This window comes from Hyperolius riggenbachi, chromosome 8, assembly GCF_040937935.1.
Source record: "Hyperolius riggenbachi isolate aHypRig1 chromosome 8, aHypRig1.pri, whole genome shotgun sequence".
NCBI classification, from domain to species: domain Eukaryota; kingdom Metazoa; phylum Chordata; class Amphibia; order Anura; family Hyperoliidae; genus Hyperolius; species Hyperolius riggenbachi.
Genome location: NC_090653.1, coordinates 201,710,534 through 201,730,645, shown reverse-complemented (window position 1 = coordinate 201,730,645; position 20,112 = coordinate 201,710,534). Strand labels below are relative to the sequence as shown.

At 42.3% G+C, this 20,112-nt stretch overlaps 1 protein-coding gene across 1 annotated transcript in view; it reads left to right on the top strand.

Annotated features, from left to right (window-relative positions):
• The window catches only part of PAPPA (pappalysin 1), a 591,278-nt gene that overhangs the window by 69,219 nt on the left and 501,947 nt on the right, over nt 1-20,112 (top strand). Inside the window, exon 2 of the mRNA XM_068248107.1 lies at nt 12,502-13,570. Within this exon, the coding sequence (XP_068104208.1) occupies nt 12,502-13,570 (1,069 nt within the window). The remainder of the gene's footprint in view (nt 1-12,501; nt 13,571-20,112) is intronic.

Below are 20,112 nucleotides of genomic sequence, written 5' to 3'. Positions count from 1 at the left end.
GCAGGTAGTTAAATTGCTCTCAGATCAAAAATCTGAAAGTTTAAGTTTATATCCGTTAGAGAGTGAAAATAAATAACTTAATACAGGCCGCAAATACATACTGCCTTAAATTTAGTTTAACTGGAGAAGAAAAGGTCACCCAAGCAAAATGGAACACGCAGCATTTTCTCTGCCACTCTACAGCACAACCATCATTTTAAATCAGTTGATAAGTTCTGTGTGCTTAATTGTCAAACAGGACCAATTGCAGTGCAGGAAACCCAGTGTAGAGGAATTCTAAATACAGTATAGCAAAGTGAGGCAGAGTAAGGGCCTGCTTTCAATGGTAGCACTGCCAAGTTTCAAAACACAACATGCAGCTGACCCACAGCGTGTTTATAAACATATCTAGTGAGTTTCTAATGGGTAGTTTAGATCTATGCACTGTACTACAGTGTGTTGAATTTTTATTGCATTGTCAAAGAGGACCAATTGCAATGTAGAAAACCCAGTGTGGAAGAATTCTAAATACAGCACAGTATAATCCCTTTATAGTAAACTCCAAGGGACTTGGCCAAGTAGTTCACTGTTTCAGAAGTTTACTATATCAGGATTTGTCATACCAGGGCTTTGAGGTCAGAGTAATTTTTGGGTACCTGGAGTCTGAGTCGGTGGTTTCATAAACAGGAATCGGAGCTGGAATCGGATGATTTTTGTACCCTCTCCATAGCCCTGCAAGGTCTGTAGAGTTATGAGTTATTGTTTTTCGATCGATTATAGTTCACTTCTATGAAAATTGATCAAAAAACCAATTGGAAAATCGATCGACATTCAGATCAGACATGTTGATAATAATCGATCTGACGGGTACATCTGCCAGAAAATGGTATGGTGTGTACCTAGCATTAGAGTTGGAGTGGAGATTTCAGAGCAATTTTGGGTACCTGGAGTTTGAGTTGGTGCTTTCATAAACTGAGGAGTTGGAGTCAGGCGATTTTTGTACCAACTCCACAGCCGTTTCATCAAATGTATATTCATGCAGACCGGTACATGGTCAGGACCTGGGGATTGAGTTTGCTATAACCAGGGGTTTACTATATCAGAGTTTACTATAACAAGATTCTACTGTATAGCAAAATGAGGCAGAGTAAGGGCTGCTTACAGTGGTAACGCTGCCGAGTGTCAAAATGCAATATACAACTGTGCTGGAAATATTGTTCCATTGCACATCTCCTATGCTGTTTGAACGAGTGAAGAATTAATTTACACAGTAAGACAGGGGCAGGAATTTGTTTGAAAAGATCATTGCCCACATGATCAGCCATTGAGTTATGCGGGGCAGCACGGTGGCGTAGTGGTTAGCGCTCTCGCCTTACAGCGTTGGGTCCCTAGTTCGAATCCCAGCCAGGTCAACATCTGCAAGGAGTTTGTATGTTCTTCCTGTGTCTGCGTGGATTACCTCCTGGGAACTCTGGTTTCCTCCCACATACCAACACCATATGGATTGGTTAATTGGTTACCCCCTAAAATTGGCCCTAGACTGCAACACATACACTACATAATACATACATAGACATAGGACTATGGTAGGGAATAGATTGTGAGCTTCTCTGAGGGACAGTTTAGTGACAAGACTATATACTCTGTACAGCGCTGCGGAAGATGTCGGCGCTATATAAATACTAAATAATAATAATAATGTGTGCATACTAGCTGTAAAAGAGTTACAGATTGCCCAGCTCATGGTGAATAAGAAATCCAAGGAGTGTGTAAGGGGCTAAAAAAGACCGAAAAGCTCTCTTACCTAAAGCGTTATGCAAAACAGAAATCTGTCTTTTAAAACAGAAGGTATTTGCAATTATTCAGGTTGGATTGAGCATATGACGTCTCCTACAATGCATCACTGCTGAATATGCAAATAGTCCCTTTGTTGTGCCTGAAGCAGTGATGCATTGTGAGAAACCTCGTATGCTCACTCCAATCTGAATAATGGCAAATACCTTCTAATTTAAGAAGACACATTTTTGTTTTGCACAGCTGTAAAAGAGGGAGAAATGTGCCTGAGGATCTTTGTAGACTAGCTATGTTCCTGAACCCTTTTTCTAACCTGCGCAGGACGAATGGAAACAGTGAATTACAAAAGGAAATAATATTATTACATGCTTTTTAAGACATTCTTGCTTTTTCAGAAATTCTGCAATTAAACCTCTGAATAAATCTTCTCAAATGTGCTACTTATTTATTGCATTACAGCAGGACATTCAGTACAGCAGTATATTTATTTTTGAGTGGTACATTGTGAGTTAAAAAGTTGTATGCACCACAAAAAAATAAAGGCACAGTTATATATTATCTACTGATTGAATAATCTTGATGATGACGCACTATGCATTATTTTGAGAAAACAATAGCCTTGACCCTGGGGTCTGCTTGTCCATGGATTGTTATGTATTTTCAAGCATGACATGTTTGGACTTAGGTATATAATAACACTACCTAGTGCACATGACTATTTTATTTGAAAATGTGCACAAAATATTGCTTATTATAGAGAACTGAATTCACAAGTAACAGACCACTGCAGTATTTGAACCATATCATACAAAGTACAAAAAATGCCTGTATGGAGAGGGTCCAGGCACGTCATTAGTGCACCAAATCTACAGGCAATGTGGCCCAAATGTCATAGACATCAGACTAAAAGTCACCACTGCTGTGCATGCACAGCTTACTTGTCTCTATGTAGAATGGTGGGCAATTAATGGTAATGGGTTCTGTGCCAACCACCATGCTGCTATGGTGACAGGTAAGCTGCGCGTACAACAGCAGTGGCAGATACTCCAGTCGGGTACTTCAAAGGATCCTTCTATGGAACAATATAGGGCCAGTAAACATGGGAGTGGGGCTATATAGTTCCAGGGAAGGATTCTAGAGCAATAATGATGCGCCTTGACATGGCTATTTCTGACTGTCTATATCAGGTGATGCAGAGTAATATGTTCTGAGTCACATCACCCAACACTGCCAGTATATTCATGAGCACAAGAAGAAATACAGAAAGTGGCCTACGTAACACCAATGATTTGGATGCACAGGGCACCAATGAACACAAGTGATTTGGGGGCACATAAGTTGATTGTGTGTGGGACATCTTACCTTATTATATTACGGTATTTGTACTATGGGTATTACGGCCCATCAGAGTTGGCCGACGGGCCCCCAGGTCTCCACTCAATTGATAGTGCTCCTTGAGACCCCTGCAGAGTACTCCACTGCTGCCTTTAGCCTGGTGACTGCCCTTCTGATTCTCCACCATTCATATGTGCATTCTAGAATGCTGCCTGCAATAACCTCTGCTGTTCAGCCTGCAATAGCCACTGCTATTCTGCTACCTGAGGAGCCTCATGGATGGGCAGAGTATAGGGCAAGCACTGGTCTGGCTCAGTAGCAGAGGTTATTGCAGGCTGGAATGCATGCTTGAATGGCAGAGTGTTCAGTAGTCACGGTCGGAGGCAGGATAACTGAGACTAGGGTTATTTACAGGATTTACCAGCTCTCTACATAAGCTAAGATACTCTGTTGGAGGCGCCTCTTACCTCCTTTACGGACCACAACCACAACGGTAAGTGTACTTTTTATTCATGCTCATAGAACTAGAGATGAGCGTAATGACGTAATTACGATTTCGCGAAATTTCGCGTAATTAGTGTAATTACGATTATGGCCGTAAGTACATAATCGTAATGAAGAAGCGTAATTTCGCGTAAGCGTAATTTTCGCATTACAGTGGGTATTACGAAATTAATGCGTATGGCCATGCTCCCAAGCGGAAAAGTTGATGCATGGATCAATGTTAGGTAGCCGCCGACTTTAAGGGTTAATAGCAAAGTCCCCTTAAATGCTAAGAGCCTCAAATTCGGAGAATATATTAAGGAGATCAGGAGGAATAAGAGGAAACATTTTTTTTGCAAAAAGACCTTATAGTTTTTGAGAAAATCGATGTTAAAGTTTCAAAGTAAAAATGCATACATTTAAAAACCCGCCGACTTTAACGGTTAATAGCAAAGCCTGCTTAAAGTTTAGGAACACCAAATTCCTAGGGTATATTAAGGGGATCAGTGGGAATAAGAGGAAAAAAAATGTTTTCAAAAAGACCTTATAGTTTTTGAGAAAATTGATTTTTAAGTTTCAAGGGCAAAAATGTCTTTTAAATGCGGAAAATGTCAGTTTTTTTTGCACAGGTAACAATAGTGTATTATTTTCATAGATTCCCCCAAGTGGGAAGAGTTTAACTTACTTCGTTCTGAGTGTGGGAAATATAAAAAAAAAACGACGTGGGGTCCCCCCTCCCAGACCTCTTTAACCCCTTGTCCCCCATGCAGGCTGGGATAGCCAGAATGCGGAGCACCGGCCACGTGGGGCTCCGCACCCTGACTATACCAGCCCGCATGGTCCATGGATTGGGGGGTCTCGGAAGGGGAGGGGCAGCCAAGCTTTCCCCTCCCCCTCCGAGCCCTTGTCCAATCCAAGGACAAGGGGCTCTTCTCCACCTCCGATGGGCGGTGGAGGTGGAGGCCGCGATTTCCTGTGGGGGGGGGTTCATGGTGGAATCTGGGAGTCCCCTTTAAAAAGGGGTCCCCCAGATGCCCACCCCCCCTCCCAGGAGAAATGAGTATAGCGGTACTTGTACCCCTTACCCATTTCCTTTAAGAGTTAAAAGTAAATAAACACACAAACACTTAGAAAAAGTATTTTAATTGAACAAAAAACATAACCACGAAAAAAGTCCTTTAATATTCTTAATTAACCATTAATACTTACCTGTCAGTTTAAATAAATGATCCCACGCAATATCCTCGGAAATGTTCTATCAGTTACAATGTAACAAAGTTATTACAATGTAACAACTTTGTTACATTGTAACTACGCCGCACCCGACGCCATTCGCCGCTCAGCCGCCGCATACGCGTCTGCGCTGCACAGACCCGACAGAGCTCTGAGCTATATAGCTCAGAGCTCTCTAAGCATCTTTGTATTTGGGCTCCAAGGAGCCCCATTGGTCCTTAGCAGACCAATGAGGTTCCTTCTGATTTAAAGGAACCCCATTGGTCTGCTAAGGACCAATGGGGCTCCTTGGAGCCCAAATACAAAGATGCTTAGAGAGCTCTGAGCTATATAGCTCAGAGCTCTGTCGGGTCCGGACTCCGTGCAGGACGCTAAGTCCCCGCCGGCTCCGCTGCCCTCCCCGCCTCTCCCACATGTCACCCACATGTCACCCACATGTGGGTGACAGATGTGGGCGGGGTGGACAGCGGGGGCCAGCGGGGACTTAGCGTCCTGCACGGACGCGTATGCGGCGGCTGAGCGGCGAGTGGCGTCGGGTGCGGCGTAGTTACAATGTAACAAAGTTGTTACATTGTAATAACTTTGTTACATTGTAACTGATAGAACATTTCCGAGGATATTGCGTGGGATCATTTATTTAAAGGGACAGGTAAGTATTAATGGTTAATTAAGAATATTAAAGGACTTTTTTCGTGGTTATGTTTTTTGTTCAATTAAAATACTTTTTCTAAGTGTTTGTGTGTTTATTTACTTTTAACTCTTAAAGGAAATGGGTAAGGGGTACAAGTACCTCTATACTCATTTCTCCTGGGAGGGGGGGTGGGCATCTGGGGGACCCCTTTTTAAAGGGGACTCCCAGATTCCACCATGAACCCCCCCACCCCCCCAGGAAATCGCGGCCTCCACCTCCACCGCCCATCGGAGGTGGAGAAGAGCCCCTTGTCCTTGGATTGGACAAGGGCTCGGAGGGGGAGGGGAAAGCTTGGCTGCCCCTCCCCTTCCGAGACCCCCCAATCCATGGACCATGCGGGCTGGTATAGTCAGGGTGCGGAGCCCCACGCGGCCGGTGCTCCGCATTCTGGCTATCCCAGCCTGCATGGGGGACAAGGGGTTAAAGAGGTCTGGGAGGGGGGACCCCACGTCGTTTTTTTTTTAATATTTCCCACACTCAGAACGAAGTAAGTAAAACTCTTCCCACTTGGGGGAATCTATGAAAATAATACACTATTGTTACCTGTGCAAAAAAAACTGACATTTTCCGCATTTAAAAGACATTTTTGCCCTTGAAACTTAAAAATCGATTTTCTCAAAAACTATAAGGTGTTTTTGAAAAAAAATGTTTTCCTCTTATTCCCACTGATCCCCTTAATATACCCTAGGAATTTGGTGTTCCTAAATTTTAAGCAGGCTTTGCTATTAACCGTTAAAGTCGGCGGGTTTTTAAATGTATACATTTTTACTTTGAAACTTTAACATCGATTTTCTCAAAAACTATAAGGTCTTTTTGCAAATTTTTTTTTTCCTCTTATTCCTCCTGATCTCCTGAATATATTCTCCAAATTTGAGGCTCTTAGCATTTAAGGGGGCTTTGCTATTAACCCTTAAAGTCGGCGGGTTTTTTTTTCTATACGGAGCGTTACGGTTTAACGCGAAATTACGGTAGCGTTTAATGCGAAATTACGGCATGAACGAAACGCGAAATTACGCGTTGAAAATTACGCTTACGGTATTTTCAATTACGATTTTAATGGCAATTACGCTACCATAAAATTTCGGCTCAACTCTACATAGAACAGACAATATGTTGCATGGGTGCTGGCACGCTACCTCAGGTCAATACAAAGTGCCTTAGCAGCAGTACAACATGGACATGAGCACCTTTCTAGTGCTCTGTGAAACACATTTTCTGTCTTATGTGCATGGATAAAAAGTACACTTACCGTTGGGGTTTGTCTGTAAAGGAGGTAAGATCTAGTGATGGTCAAGTAGATGCAAAAAAATTTGAGTTGATGCAAATTAATGCAACTTTTTATGCAAATGTATGCAACTTGAAAATGAACTAATCGAATTCTACCTCAGCAGGATTTGATTGGTTCATTTTCAAGCTGCATACATTTCCATAAAAATGTGCATAACTCGAAGTTATTTGCATCTACTTGACCATCACTAATAAGACCTATACACTCATAGATATACCAACTTGTTATTAGAATTATTAGGGCATGTCCAACGGAGTATAGAGACTAGCCTAACCCTTCGGGGTCTCACATTGCCCATGTACCTGGAATACCAAGTGGGGATGGTTATTTTCTTATAGGCCTGAATGGTGGTTGCAGATCGTTGCAACCTACCTTTGTGAGTATACTACATACATTTGTGATATACCAACTCTTACAAACGATACTGCACCATTGGGCTCCTGGTCTTTCTCATATAGATACTTGGAGGTATTTTTGACCACCAAGGATCACACCAGTCCATCTCTACATAAGCAGTATCTTCACTCCATGTTGCTAGCCAAGTTATAACAGGAACAAACAATCCTCAACAGTCTAGATAATATGTTTAGTTATACAAGTAGAACAGTGCCATCTACAGGCTAGATCGTACATGTAGAAGAAGAAAGCAGCAGGAAGAAATGTTCGGTAGAAGCATGCTCGAATGAAAACACTCACCATGCACTAATCCTGTTGACCATTCACCTTCCTTTGAGCTGTGCTTGCACCGTCATGGGGCCACACATGAGCAGCATGAAAAATAGCTGTCACTGGCTCTCCTCACCATCCCCCTCCTGTGCTGTGTACACAGAGCTTTGTAGTGGAGCTGCGGCCAGATCCACTCTGCTCTCTAACTTCAGCATCATGCTATGAAGTCTCGTACTTCCAATGCTTGTAGGGAGCTGTGCAAAGGTACGAGACTTCACATCGTCATGTTGAAGTTAGAGAGAGGAGAAGTGTGGACCTGACCATCTCTAGGATTAGCTGTGCTGCACAACTCTGCATACACAGCACAGAAGGGGGATGAGGATAAGAGCCTGTGACAGCCAGGTGCTCACCAAAATTGGTTTGATGGACAGTGGAGCACCTGGCTGAAAGGACCTGGGCCAACACTGATATTAGTTTTGTGTGGGTGAGCCATTTATGTATTAGGAGACACTGGGCGAGATGCAATTCACTTTTTCTCTTAAGTTTTCTCCTAGGTGATATTTTCACATCATAAATAAAATGCCTTTAAGCCATCAGCAAGCAAGAAGTACTCAGAAAACTGTATATCCTCAAATATAAGCAAACCTTGTGTATAAGTCGACTCCAATATTTGACCCTCCTAAGCTGGAATTTTTTATTGACTCAAGTATAAGTCTATCCATGAAAGTTAATGGCTGCACTCGGGGATCAGGAGGGGCTAATGCCAGCACTGCATAAATTATTGCAGCCATTAACCCTTCCTGGCCCGTAAGTGCAGCCACTAACTCCTCCAGGTCCCCAAGTTCAGCCATTCCCCTTCATTAGTAAGCACTGCAGCCCAGTATCTTTCCCCATGCCCTTTCATTGTTAAGTGTTGTAGCTAGGGCATTCAGACCTCTGTTTTATTGGCATTTCCTTTATTAAGAAAGTGTCACTTACCACTAGATAAATTGGTGCAAATTTGAATATCACTAATACTAATTACTCAGTGTGTCCAGTGTTGTAGCCATTAGTTGGTAAAATGTCTGTCACTAAGTGTCATCCATGTTCTTGATCCTTTCTGCACACTCTAGTTATTCGTTATTCTGTCATTTTTAACTTAGAGTCGGTGCTTACCCATTTTCTTCTAGTGCCTGTAAAATGTCCGTGTCTCACAGACAATGGATGCCTCTAAAACCTTCTCAAAAGTAAGCTATACAAAGTAGAGGTTTTCCAAGCAAAAGGTGATGGTGGGAGGGGGATTATAAAGCATGCTGGCTGTTGCTGCTCAGTTTACCAAGCCCCTTGGCTATGAGCAGGCCCGGATTTACATCACAGGAGCCTATAGGTACAAATGTCCTGCCACCCTAGACTTCGTCCTCTATGAACCTACAAACCACTACACCGCAAGTGTGCTGGCTGTCTCAGCTGTCACTTCTCCCTTACTTCCCTTGCCCATCATAGGTAGCTACTGGTGCCCTTCGATACTGAGAATAGCTCTGGCTACCTAATACTAAGTAGCTAGAGGTGCTCCAAGTATTAGGTAGCTAGAGGAACCTCAGTATTAAGTAGCTAGAGAGCAGGGTGAGTAACATTTACACTCATCAGGACTCTGCATAGTGAAGGAGGGAGGAAGGCGCTTTGGGAGTGAGACACCTTTCCATCATCAGGTGCCCGTAGGCACGTGCCTAAACTGCCTTATGGTAAATCCAGCCCTGGCTATGAGTCAGAAATCTAGATCTGACTCGAGTACAAGTCGACCCCATACATTTATTTAGTGATTTAGACCTAAATTTTTACACTTATAGTCGAGTTTATACAGTAATTTCACATTATTTGTTCCCCTACCTTTTGGTACTTATTCAATTACAGAGTGTTGGAAAGTTATTCTAAACAAAAGGTGAAAGAGTATCTCCACTAGGAGAAAAATTGGATTGGATTGAGCCCTCTGTCTTATTATATTATTTGGGATGGGAGGACTGTGCTTATTTTTAGGGGACACTCTACTTGTTTATCTGAAATGCTGCCTAATATTTTTTTTTAATTACATTGGCTGTTTCTATAGTAATCAGTCTTATTTTTATTTAACCTCCTGAGCGGTATGGACGAGCTCAGCTCGTCCATCACCGCCGGAGGCTGCCGCTCAGGCCCTGCTGGGCCGATTTTCTTCAAATAAAGTGCAGCACACGCAGCCGGCACTTTGCCAGCCGCGTGTGCTGCCTGATCGCCGCCGCTCTGCGGCGATTCGCCACGAGCAGCGGCGAAAGAGGGCCCCCCTAGCCGCCTGAGCCCTGCGCAGCCGGAACAAAAAGTTCCGGCCAGCGCTAAGGGCTGGATCGGAGGCGGCTGACGTCAGGACGTCGGCTGACGGCCATGACGTCACTCCGCTCGTCGCTATGGCGACGATCTAAGCAAAACAAGGAAGGCCGCTCATTGCGGCCTTCCTTGTTTATTCTGGGCGCCGGAGGCGATCGGAAGAACGCCTCCGGAGCGCCCTCTAGTGGGCTTTCATGCAGCCAACTTTCAGTTGGCTGCATGAAATAGTTTTTTTTAATTAAAAAAAAACCCTCCCGCAGCCTCCCTGGCGATCTCAATAGAACGCCGGGGAGGTTAAAGTATAGGGGGCTTCAACAAAGTTTGTTGGGCAGGCTCACTGTCTTTGAATTACACTATTTGCAGGTTCATTTACATTTTGAAGATTTTAGATGGTTGCTAGCTAAATGGACTGCTTCAGCACCACCAACAGGGCATCAGAGGAGGGACAGCTGTATGAGACCCAAACTGAGTCTGGGGCCCGGCACTAGCTGCAATCTGTGTGCCCTTTTGTATCATTCTTGTGTGGTGGTGGGTGATGTGACTGCACTGTTGATGTACTTTGCTGGGGAGTGTGTGTGCGTGTGTGTGTGTGTGTGTGTTGGGGGGGGGGGGTGCTGGGGCTTGGGAATCAGAGTGGAATTGGCACCAGGCAATTGTCCTGCTGGCTGAGTGCAGCTGAGAATGTGCTGCACTGTACTATAATCCTCTGCCCCACCTACCTGCTCACTCCATCCGTGTCCACCACCTCAGCACCTTCACATGTCTTCTCACTGTGCTGGGCTGATGAGATGGCACAGCATACAAGACACCCAACCACAGCCATTAGAGAGAGTCTGAGACACTGCTCGCTTTGTCAGTAAAAAGAATTGCATTAGCAGCAGCCTGTAGTAAGTTATAGCTCACACAGCAAATTCAGTTCCCACCGCTAAACTATTTTCAGCCTTGATTTACAGACTACTGCGCACGCACAATCCGCATGTATCGGTTGGACATGCTGCAAGATGTTGCGCCGACTTGCTCAATTGGGTGCATGACGGTAACTGCAAGCAAATGATTGGGGGTCTTTAAATAGCTCATGTTGATATAGATTATATACAAATATATCATGTTCTCAATCACATAGCACAAAAATGCAGTCTATTGCACACAATATATGACAATTATATTCTTAAAGAGCACCTCCAGCCAAAAAAAAAGTTTGAATGGCAATACATATATGCAGTCTATGCACTGTGTACAGTACATCTATATTTGTAGTAGCACTTCCTTATTTCTAAAGTACACCCTCAGCTTGGTGTCCTCTTTTCCAGCCAGGTTACCTCCTCCGCCCCTCCCTGCCTTGCTCTCTGCCCGTCTGGATTAAATTACTTCGCTTTTCACAGTGTGTAGGAGAGAGACATCAGAACATCTGCAACCTGTCTTTTCATGTCTGCTTGCTATAATTCTTATTTCAGATGTCTGTATGCCTGTCTGGATTAGATCACATGAACATGGGGGGGGGGTGAAGTTATGACATCAATCCCTCAGCATCCTTTGCACCTATGGTTTGGAGAGAAAAAAAATCACCCAGGCCCAATTTCACACTGGGGGCGGGGATTTCAAGACCATATGTGGAATACAGGCCCGCGGGGTGAGAAAATCGCACTTTATTATGTGTGATTTTATATATCTTGGCAACTTACTGGGTTGAAAGCAAACTGTAATTTATAAATTAGGTACTCTTTAATTCACATTAGAAATATGGAGGGTATCAAAAACTATCAGTCTGAACTATTATGTGATTTCAGGCTTTCAGGACCATATGCAATTAATTTTGTCACCTGAGTTTTCTCCAAAGTGGTATTTTCAAACTTGTCAATAAAATGTCTTTTAAATCACCAGCAAGCAAGAAAATACTCAAATTAATTTTGATAATACTTTTTACCTACTTTTTGATATTTTTTTATTGCAAACTGCTAAAATGTTATTTTAAATTGAAGATACCAAATGGAATGTTCCACATAGGAGAAAACTCAGGTGAAAAAGTGAATTGCATATGGGCCTCTGTGTACTACTGGTAGGTAAAGTGTATGAGAGTGTGTGGCTCTTTTACATTGCCAGTACTGTAAGTATAACGTTGAATATTTACTGGACGCTAAATAAAAGAAAAAATGTAATATGTTTTGCACTGCAGCATTTTTGTTATTAATATTTAATAGGATTTTTGGTAGTTTTATGAATTAACTTATATAAATTGAGTGTTCTTACTGTGCTTAGCTTGCAGCATCTAAGTCTTGTTTCACACTGGTGCATTGCATTGGCGTACAAATAACGCACCCAAAAACGACATTTGCAGTCATATGATGTAACACAGGCAAGAAAGCAACTGATCAATGTGCAGCTTCATCAACTAGCATTGTGCACATTATCATATGGGCTTCTAGCACAACACTGCATATTATGCGATATAACAATAAAACCCATTGAATCACATTGCACCTGATGAGGTGTGAACGGCTTATAGATTTTGAATTGCACTGCATTACAGTGAGCAAAACAGTGTGTGTTACAATGCAACGTATTAGTGTGAAAGTGTCCTGAAGTGTTTTAATAGGTAATACCAGACAGTAAGATTTAATGTGTATGTAGGATTTTCTTTTAAGCAGTCATATCTTGTTTCACTCTCATTTACATGTTTCTCTTTTCTGGGGATACTTAGGACTTTATGACAAATGTACTTACACTTCTCATGATCGTGGATGGGTTCTTGGAATTGAGGCCATGAGTGACCAGGGTACAAGAGATGCCCGCTATTTCTTCTCTTTAAAGACAGATCGCGCTAGAAAAGTGACCACCATCACTGCACATCGCAACTACCTCCCAAACCAGTGGGTCCATCTAGCTGTAACCTATAATGGTCGTATGATAAAACTTTATATCAATGGGGCACAAGTGGCAACAAGTAGTGAACAAGTTGGCTCAATCTTCAGCTCTTTTGCTCAAAAATGTAAAGCTCTCATGATTGGCGGAAATACAAAACATCAGAATTATAGAGGCTATATTGAACAGTTTAGGCTCTGGAATACAGCTCGAACACAGAAGGACATTTTGCTTGACATGGGCCAGACATTTCATGGACTGAGCAGTTCCCTACCTCAGCTTGTTCTTCAGGATAATTTTGAGACTGTGAAAGACAACTGGTTTCCTATTAAAGACAGTAAAATTCCACAACTAGAACACATTAATATCCACATATCATCACTGGACACAAATTTAGACCTTCCTCAATGTGGTCAAACTCTCTGTGACAATGTGCAGGTAATATCTAGCTACAACAAAGTTGAAGGTTTTCGTCAACCCAGAGTGGTTCGATATACAGTGGTCAATGTGTTTGATGATAATCATGAAAATCCAACTGTCACCAAAGAACAAATTGAGCTTCAACATAAAAAATTAAATGAGGCATTTTTGCAATACAATATCTCATGGGAATTGAATGTTTTGGAAAGGAATGACTCCTTCCTAAGGCACAGACTTATACTCACCAACTGTGACATCACAAAGATCGGTAGCACTGAATGTGATCCTGAATGCAACCATAAACTTACTGGATATGATGGCGGGGATTGTCGTGGGCGCAGCACTTGTTTGTATTCCAGTAGGAAAGAAAATAGCGTATGTGACATGGATTGCAACATTGAGGAATTAGATTATGATGGTGGAGCTTGCTGTAATCCAAATGTCACTGATGTCACAAAGACTTGCTTTGATCCCAAATCACCCTACAGGTAAGACTGTTTTTAAGAATCATGATAACTTAATGTTTGTGAAAATTTTGCCTATGGTGTGTTTGTGAAACCCTTTAAACTATGGGCCTTTTACACACTGGGGTGGATGCAGAACTATCTTGTGCTGTGTTAATCAGGGATGTAGAAAATAGTGAGCCATCCTAATTGCTTTTAATACTAAAAGAGAAATGACACCTTTGTTAAAGCAAATCTGAAGTAAAAATAAACTTGAGCTAATGAGTTGCATATGTAGTACGGATAATAAATAGAACTTTAGTAGCAAAGAAAAGTCTCATTTTTTTTCCAGTACAGGAAGAGTTAAAAAACTTGCAAAAGAACTTCTTTGAGCTAGTCAGCTAACTTGATCTAGAACTCAGTCCTTTTTCTCTAAACAGTAAAGAAACAGTAAGAAAGATATAGTGTACAATCTTTCGCTAGTCAAACACAGCATTGGTAATCTATTAATACAAGAACTAGCAGTTCCTTTACCCTGGCTGGAGGGTATAACTGTAGCAACAAGAAAAAGGTAGGAGGAGCTCTCCCTAGTGTATTAAAACTTTTAATAATAAATATGCAAAGATTAAAAACACTAGACAATAATGAAAACAGGCATATCTCGGGCGAAAACCCAAACGTGACCCTGGATGGCGACCTGTTCATCCTCTGTGGCCAGCAGTGGGGATTGCCCTGGATGGTAGTGGACAATCAGTGCCTCTCCTTTGGTCAGTGTGTGCAGTAACCTCACGACGCGTTTTGGCGCATCCACGCCTTTGTCAAGCGGAATGCTTTGTGAGGTTACTGCACACACTGACCAAACGAGAGGCAACGATTGTCCACTACCATTCAGGGCATCCCCCACTGCTGGCCACAAAAGAGGAACAGGTCGCCATCCAGGGACACGTTTGGTTTTTCACCTGAGATATGCCTGTTTTCATTATTGTCTAGTAAGTGTTTTTAATCTTTGCATATTTTTTATTAAAAGTTTTAATACACTACGAAGCGCTCCTCCTTCTACCTTTTTCAAGAAACAGTAAGAGACAGCTTGAAATAAGGTTTTACTGCAGGAGAGTTCATAGCATCATTAGCTCTGATTTGTTTTACAGCTAAAATATAGAGTGTGGATTCTAAACTGCAATTGTGGCAGTCTTTTGCAATGTTATAAATAAAGCTATATACTGTAACTGAAAATAAAAATATGAGACTATTTTCTTTGCTACCAATGTTCGATGTATTATCTGTACAACACATTCAATTCATTATCTCACACGTTTATTTTCACTTAAGATTTACTTTGATAAATATTGACTTTATGTATAACGAGTGATAGGGAAAACCATAGTTAAATATTAATACGGAACCAAATTATCGGCAATTATTTACTGTTTTCACCTGGCACCATAATTGTTAGGAGTAGGTTGGAAGGGTGGTGTTAGGTTTAGGTAGAGGGGGGTTTAGTGTTATGCATAGGTAGGGGAGGGTTAGTGTGAAAGATAGGATAGGGAAGGCCATAGTTGAGTGTCGGTACAGTTACCAGTATTTTAACTATTGCCAATAGATTATTGCTTTCACTCGGCACCATAATTAACTCCACACACTTTTTTCACATGAACGTGTAACTTTTACCCTCTTCTTTTTCAGTGTTTTCTAAATGAAAGGTTTTTAAGGTCTGTGAACTTTGCGTGGAGTTACTATATGTTCTAAGGTTCTAAGTTTGCTGCTGATACAATTTATTTACTTTTACTTAAAGTGTTTTACTTAAAGTGAAATTCAACTGTTGCCAAAAGTTTTGTTAAAAACATGAATTAGTGTTATAAAAATGCTTTTGCAATTTAATGGCAAGTTGTTCCTTTCCATTTTGATTTGCAACTAGCTACCAATTTCCAAACTTGAACCTACAAGCAGTAATTACATTTTAGCAAATATACGTCCTTTCCATTCATTGATTCATGCATGACAAATAAGCTGCAGAAAACAGAAGATCTTGTTAGTTATTGTGCCCAACTGCACTGCTTGACTTATAGAAACTTGGACACTCAAAATGTTAACAGACTGTGTTGAGCATGGCATTACTCAGATTCAAAGTAAGCAGTTTGAAATAGTATGCAATATTAATCTTAAAATGTGCAAATTGTATGGATTGCCTTTTTTTCTCCACTAAGGTTGAACTTAAAGAGGAATTGTAACCAAGGATTGAACTTTTTCCCAATCAGCAGCCAATATCACCTTTCCCACAAAAATCTTTAACTTTTCTCAAATGGATCATCAGGGGGCTCTGTATGGCTGATATTGTGGTGAAACCCTTTCCACAATGTGATGTCAGCACCTAGGTACTGACATCACACTGTGGGAGCCTTGGTGCATTGTGAATAAATAACAGCTGTTTCCAACTGCCAAAAAAGCACCATCTGCTTCCACGAATATAATCTGCCAGCAGTAAAGATGTCGCCATGTGATAAATGTCAGAATGTAAATCGGGGAGAGGAAAGATTTTAAAATGGGCAAGCACCAACTTAATCATTTATAAATAATTATTGTAATTAAGCACTTTTTTCATTGCGTTATTTTCTCTACAGTTCCTCTTTAACCACTTCAGCCTAACTGGACGAAAATTTTCGTCCAGTTAGGCTGCGCGCACTCCCGCGGGTCGCGCGCGCTCCCGCAGCCCCCCCCCCCCCCCCCTGCGTGCTCCCACTGCCAGCCATTAACCCAGCGATCAATGAAAGGGATTATAAATCCCTTTCACTGATCTGACCCCCCGCGCCCCCCCGGGGAAAAGCCGACAGCGTCTCTTCAGGCGCTGCGGCTTTTCTGAGATCAAAAAGTTCCCCGTCTTCATACTTCTTCCTGGGAGCAAGATCGATCGCTCCCAGGACTTTTTGACTGTGGCCATCTTGTGGCCAAATAGCAAACTACACCAAAAAACACTTTGAATTGAATAAATACAATTTAACACTTAAAATCCCCTGTTTAAATCCCACACCAAAAAATACCCACATACAAGTTTTAATAAAAAATGAAATAAAAAATTACAATAATAAAAAAAAAAAACATAAATAGTTACCTAAGGGTCTGAACTTTTTAAATATTCATGTCAAAGGAGTATATCAATATGAATTATTAAATTATGGGCTTCTAAATAGTGATGGACGCAAATTGAAAAAATGCACCTTTATTTCCAAATTAAATATCGGCGCCATACATTGTGATAGGCATACATTGTGATGACATAATTTAAATGGTGTAATAAGCGGGACAAATTGGTAAATAAAGTACATAGGTTTGAATTATGGTAGCATGTATTAATTTCAAAGTATAATGGCCAAAAGCTGAGCAATAATGATTTTTTTCCATTTCTTTCTTAATTCTCCTGTTAAAATGGATTTAGAATAAATTAATTCTCAGCAAAATGTATCACCCACAGAAAGCCTAATTGGTGGCGGAAAAAAAACAAGATATAGATCCATTCATTGTGATGAGTAGTGATAAAGTTATTGGCAAATGAATGGGAGGTGAAAGTTGCTCAGATGTAAAAAAAAATCTCAACCCTGTAGGCTGAAGTGGTTACATTTGTACAAATCCAAATGGTTTTGGTGTCTGTTCAATATCACATTCTGACTGCTTGGAAAATGTACTGATCACATGCACTGCACAGGCTACAGAGGCTAAATAAATGAAATAGAATGCATGAGCAATGTTGCTTAAATTTGAAGGTGAAGGCTAATATGTAGTTATAGATATCACCCACACTGTAAATTAACTAGTAATACGGTGCTGCTAATTCTTAATGTTTTAATGCTGTGTTAATGCTGTTAACTTTGTGGCTGCAGTGGTATTAGGGCCCATTCACACTAGGGTGATTAGCGGGTGATTCCTGCTAATCGCCAAAGCGCTAGCACTTTTTAAAACATTAGCGCAATTGTAACCTTATGGCAGTGATCTCACTGCTGCAATTGCCGCCGATCGCGGGATTTTCGTGATTAACGGCAATAGCAAAACTTGTTGCCTGCAGCATTTTCTTGCAATTCTGGAGCGATTGCGATACAGTGCTTATAAAAGCGCTGATCGCGATCGTCAGGAATCGCAAGAATGTACAGTGATTTTACTGTGCCATTTTGCCACTTTCAAGTGTGAATGAGCCCTTAGAGGTTAATTCTCCAGCTGTAGTGTTATGTGGTCATTGTTTTATGTTCTTTGACAGTGTTTGCTGTTTGAATGGAAACACCATAGTATTAAGTTCTAGTACTTCTTCCCTGACTCTGCCAGTAGAGATGGCCCGAATGGTTCTCCGGCGAACGGCTCCCGGCGAACTTCCGTGGTTCGCGATCGCAGAGAACCGCAAACTTTTCCGGAACTTCGATTCGCCCCCATAGTGCATCATTAGGGTCAACTTTGACCCTCTACATCACAATCAGCAGGCACATTGTAGCCAATCAGGCTACACTCCCTCCTGAAGGCCCTCCCCCCCTTATAAAAGGCAGGCAGCGTCAGGCATTGGACTCACTCGTGTGCCTGCAGTAATTAGAGAAGGGAGAGCTGCTGCAGACTCTCATAGGAAAAGCTTAGTTAGGCTCTTGTATGCTTGTTAGCTTGCTCCTTGCTGATTCTTATTGCTAAAAAAGCACCCCTCACCAGCACTTTTGAGAGCTAATCTTGTTCTTGTGATCTATTTTTTTTGTGTGTGTGTGGCCCACTTGCATTATATACAGACCTGTCAGTCAGTCGCAGCTGGCCTTTGGCCCCTTGGTGTTAAATACTACTGTGCCAGGTGCAGCTTTGTAATACCCATCACTGCATATAGCTACCTGTTGTTCACAGTGCACCCACCTACCTACGTGAGCGCATGCAGTGTCACTGTGCCTGTCCAGTACCTGTCTGTGTGTGACAGGTGCACATTATAATACCCATCACTGCATATACCTTCCTGTTGTTCACAGTGCACCCACCTAACTACGGGAGCGCACGCAGTGTCACTGTGCCTGTCCGGTACCTGTCTGTGTGTGACAGGTGCACATTTGTAATACCAGTCATTGCATAGTTGTTCACAGTACCTGTGTGACCGCATGCTGTGTAATATACCACTCCGAGCATACCTGTTAACTGCACCTGTGTGACAACTGCACATTGTTTTGTAATACCAGTCACTGCATACCTTTCATTGCATCTGTGACTGCACATTGTATTATACCTGGCAGTCAGTGCATACCTTTCACTTGAAAGGATTTAAAATTGATTTGTTTCATATACAGCAGGGCCTCAAAAGTCGTCCTGTATTGTTTTTTTTTGTCACTACCTCAGGACTTGCATGCCATGCCTACTGCCTTCCTTGGATGTGTGGTGGTAGCCGTTTCTCAGGCGCCAACTCCCGACCGGAATCGAACCTTGACTTCCTGGCCGTATGCTTTTTTTAACAATGGTAGAGAAAGAACAATCGACAGTATGAGCAGCGATGGACTACTGGGTGCGCAGGCTTGACCTGTGGCCAGAGCTGTCACAATTTGCCATCCAACTTCTGTCTTGCCCTGCCTCAAGCGTCCTGTCAGAAAGGACCTTCAGTGCAGCTGGAGGCATTGTCACTTAGAAGAGAAGTCGCCTAAGTCACAAAAGTGTTCTTTATCTCACCTTTATCAAAATGAATGAGGCATGAATACCGGAGGGCTACTGCCCGCCCAAAGACTAAGTCAGTCCCCACACACAGCATCTCTGCCTGCATGCCGAGTGACTGGCTGCCAGCCCCAAGACTAAGTCGCTCCCCACACAGCATTTCTGCCTGCAAGCCGCTTGACTGCCTTCTCCAACACCACCGACAGGGTCCAGGACTCCAGGCAGATTCCTGAATTTTTAAGGCCGATGCTAGCAGCGGCTGCTATAATAATTTTTCTGGTGCGTGCACATGCCTGCCTATTTTTTTCTGGCTGCACTGCGGCTGCAACAACAAAACAAAAGGCATGTACATGTGTCAATTCCGCTTCGTGATCATTCCCGTGCCACGGGGAAGGGGCTTGCGTATTACAATGAAGCAATGACCGCCGGCTATGGGGTGGCACACCAAAGATAATAAGGTTGTTGCTTCATTGTGGACAGACCAAATTCGATCAGCTGGACAGTCACTGTTGTTCTGTCATTGAGCTACCACAGCCACAGTCATTGAAAACCACCATGGCCTGCACTCTCGCCATGGTGCACACCAGTCCAGCATGGCCGTCACAACACAAACAGCTGTTTGCGGTGCGTTACACAGTGAGTTTGGTGTGTCAGTGTGAAGCAGTACTCTAATTACACTCACTGATTGATGTACACATGCAAGATGTTTTAAAGCACTTTAGTCCTCCAATTTAGCATGCAATGGGATTTCTGCCCTTAAAACACTGCTTTGCGTCAAATCCTGATTTTTCCTGGGAAGTTTTGGCGTGTATCCCACTCATCCATGCAAAAACTGAGATGTTAGACCCCTTGAAACATCTTTTCCATCACTTTTGTGGCCAGCATAAATGTTTCTAGTTTTCAAAGTTCGCCTCCCCAATGCAGTCTATTGCGGATGGCGA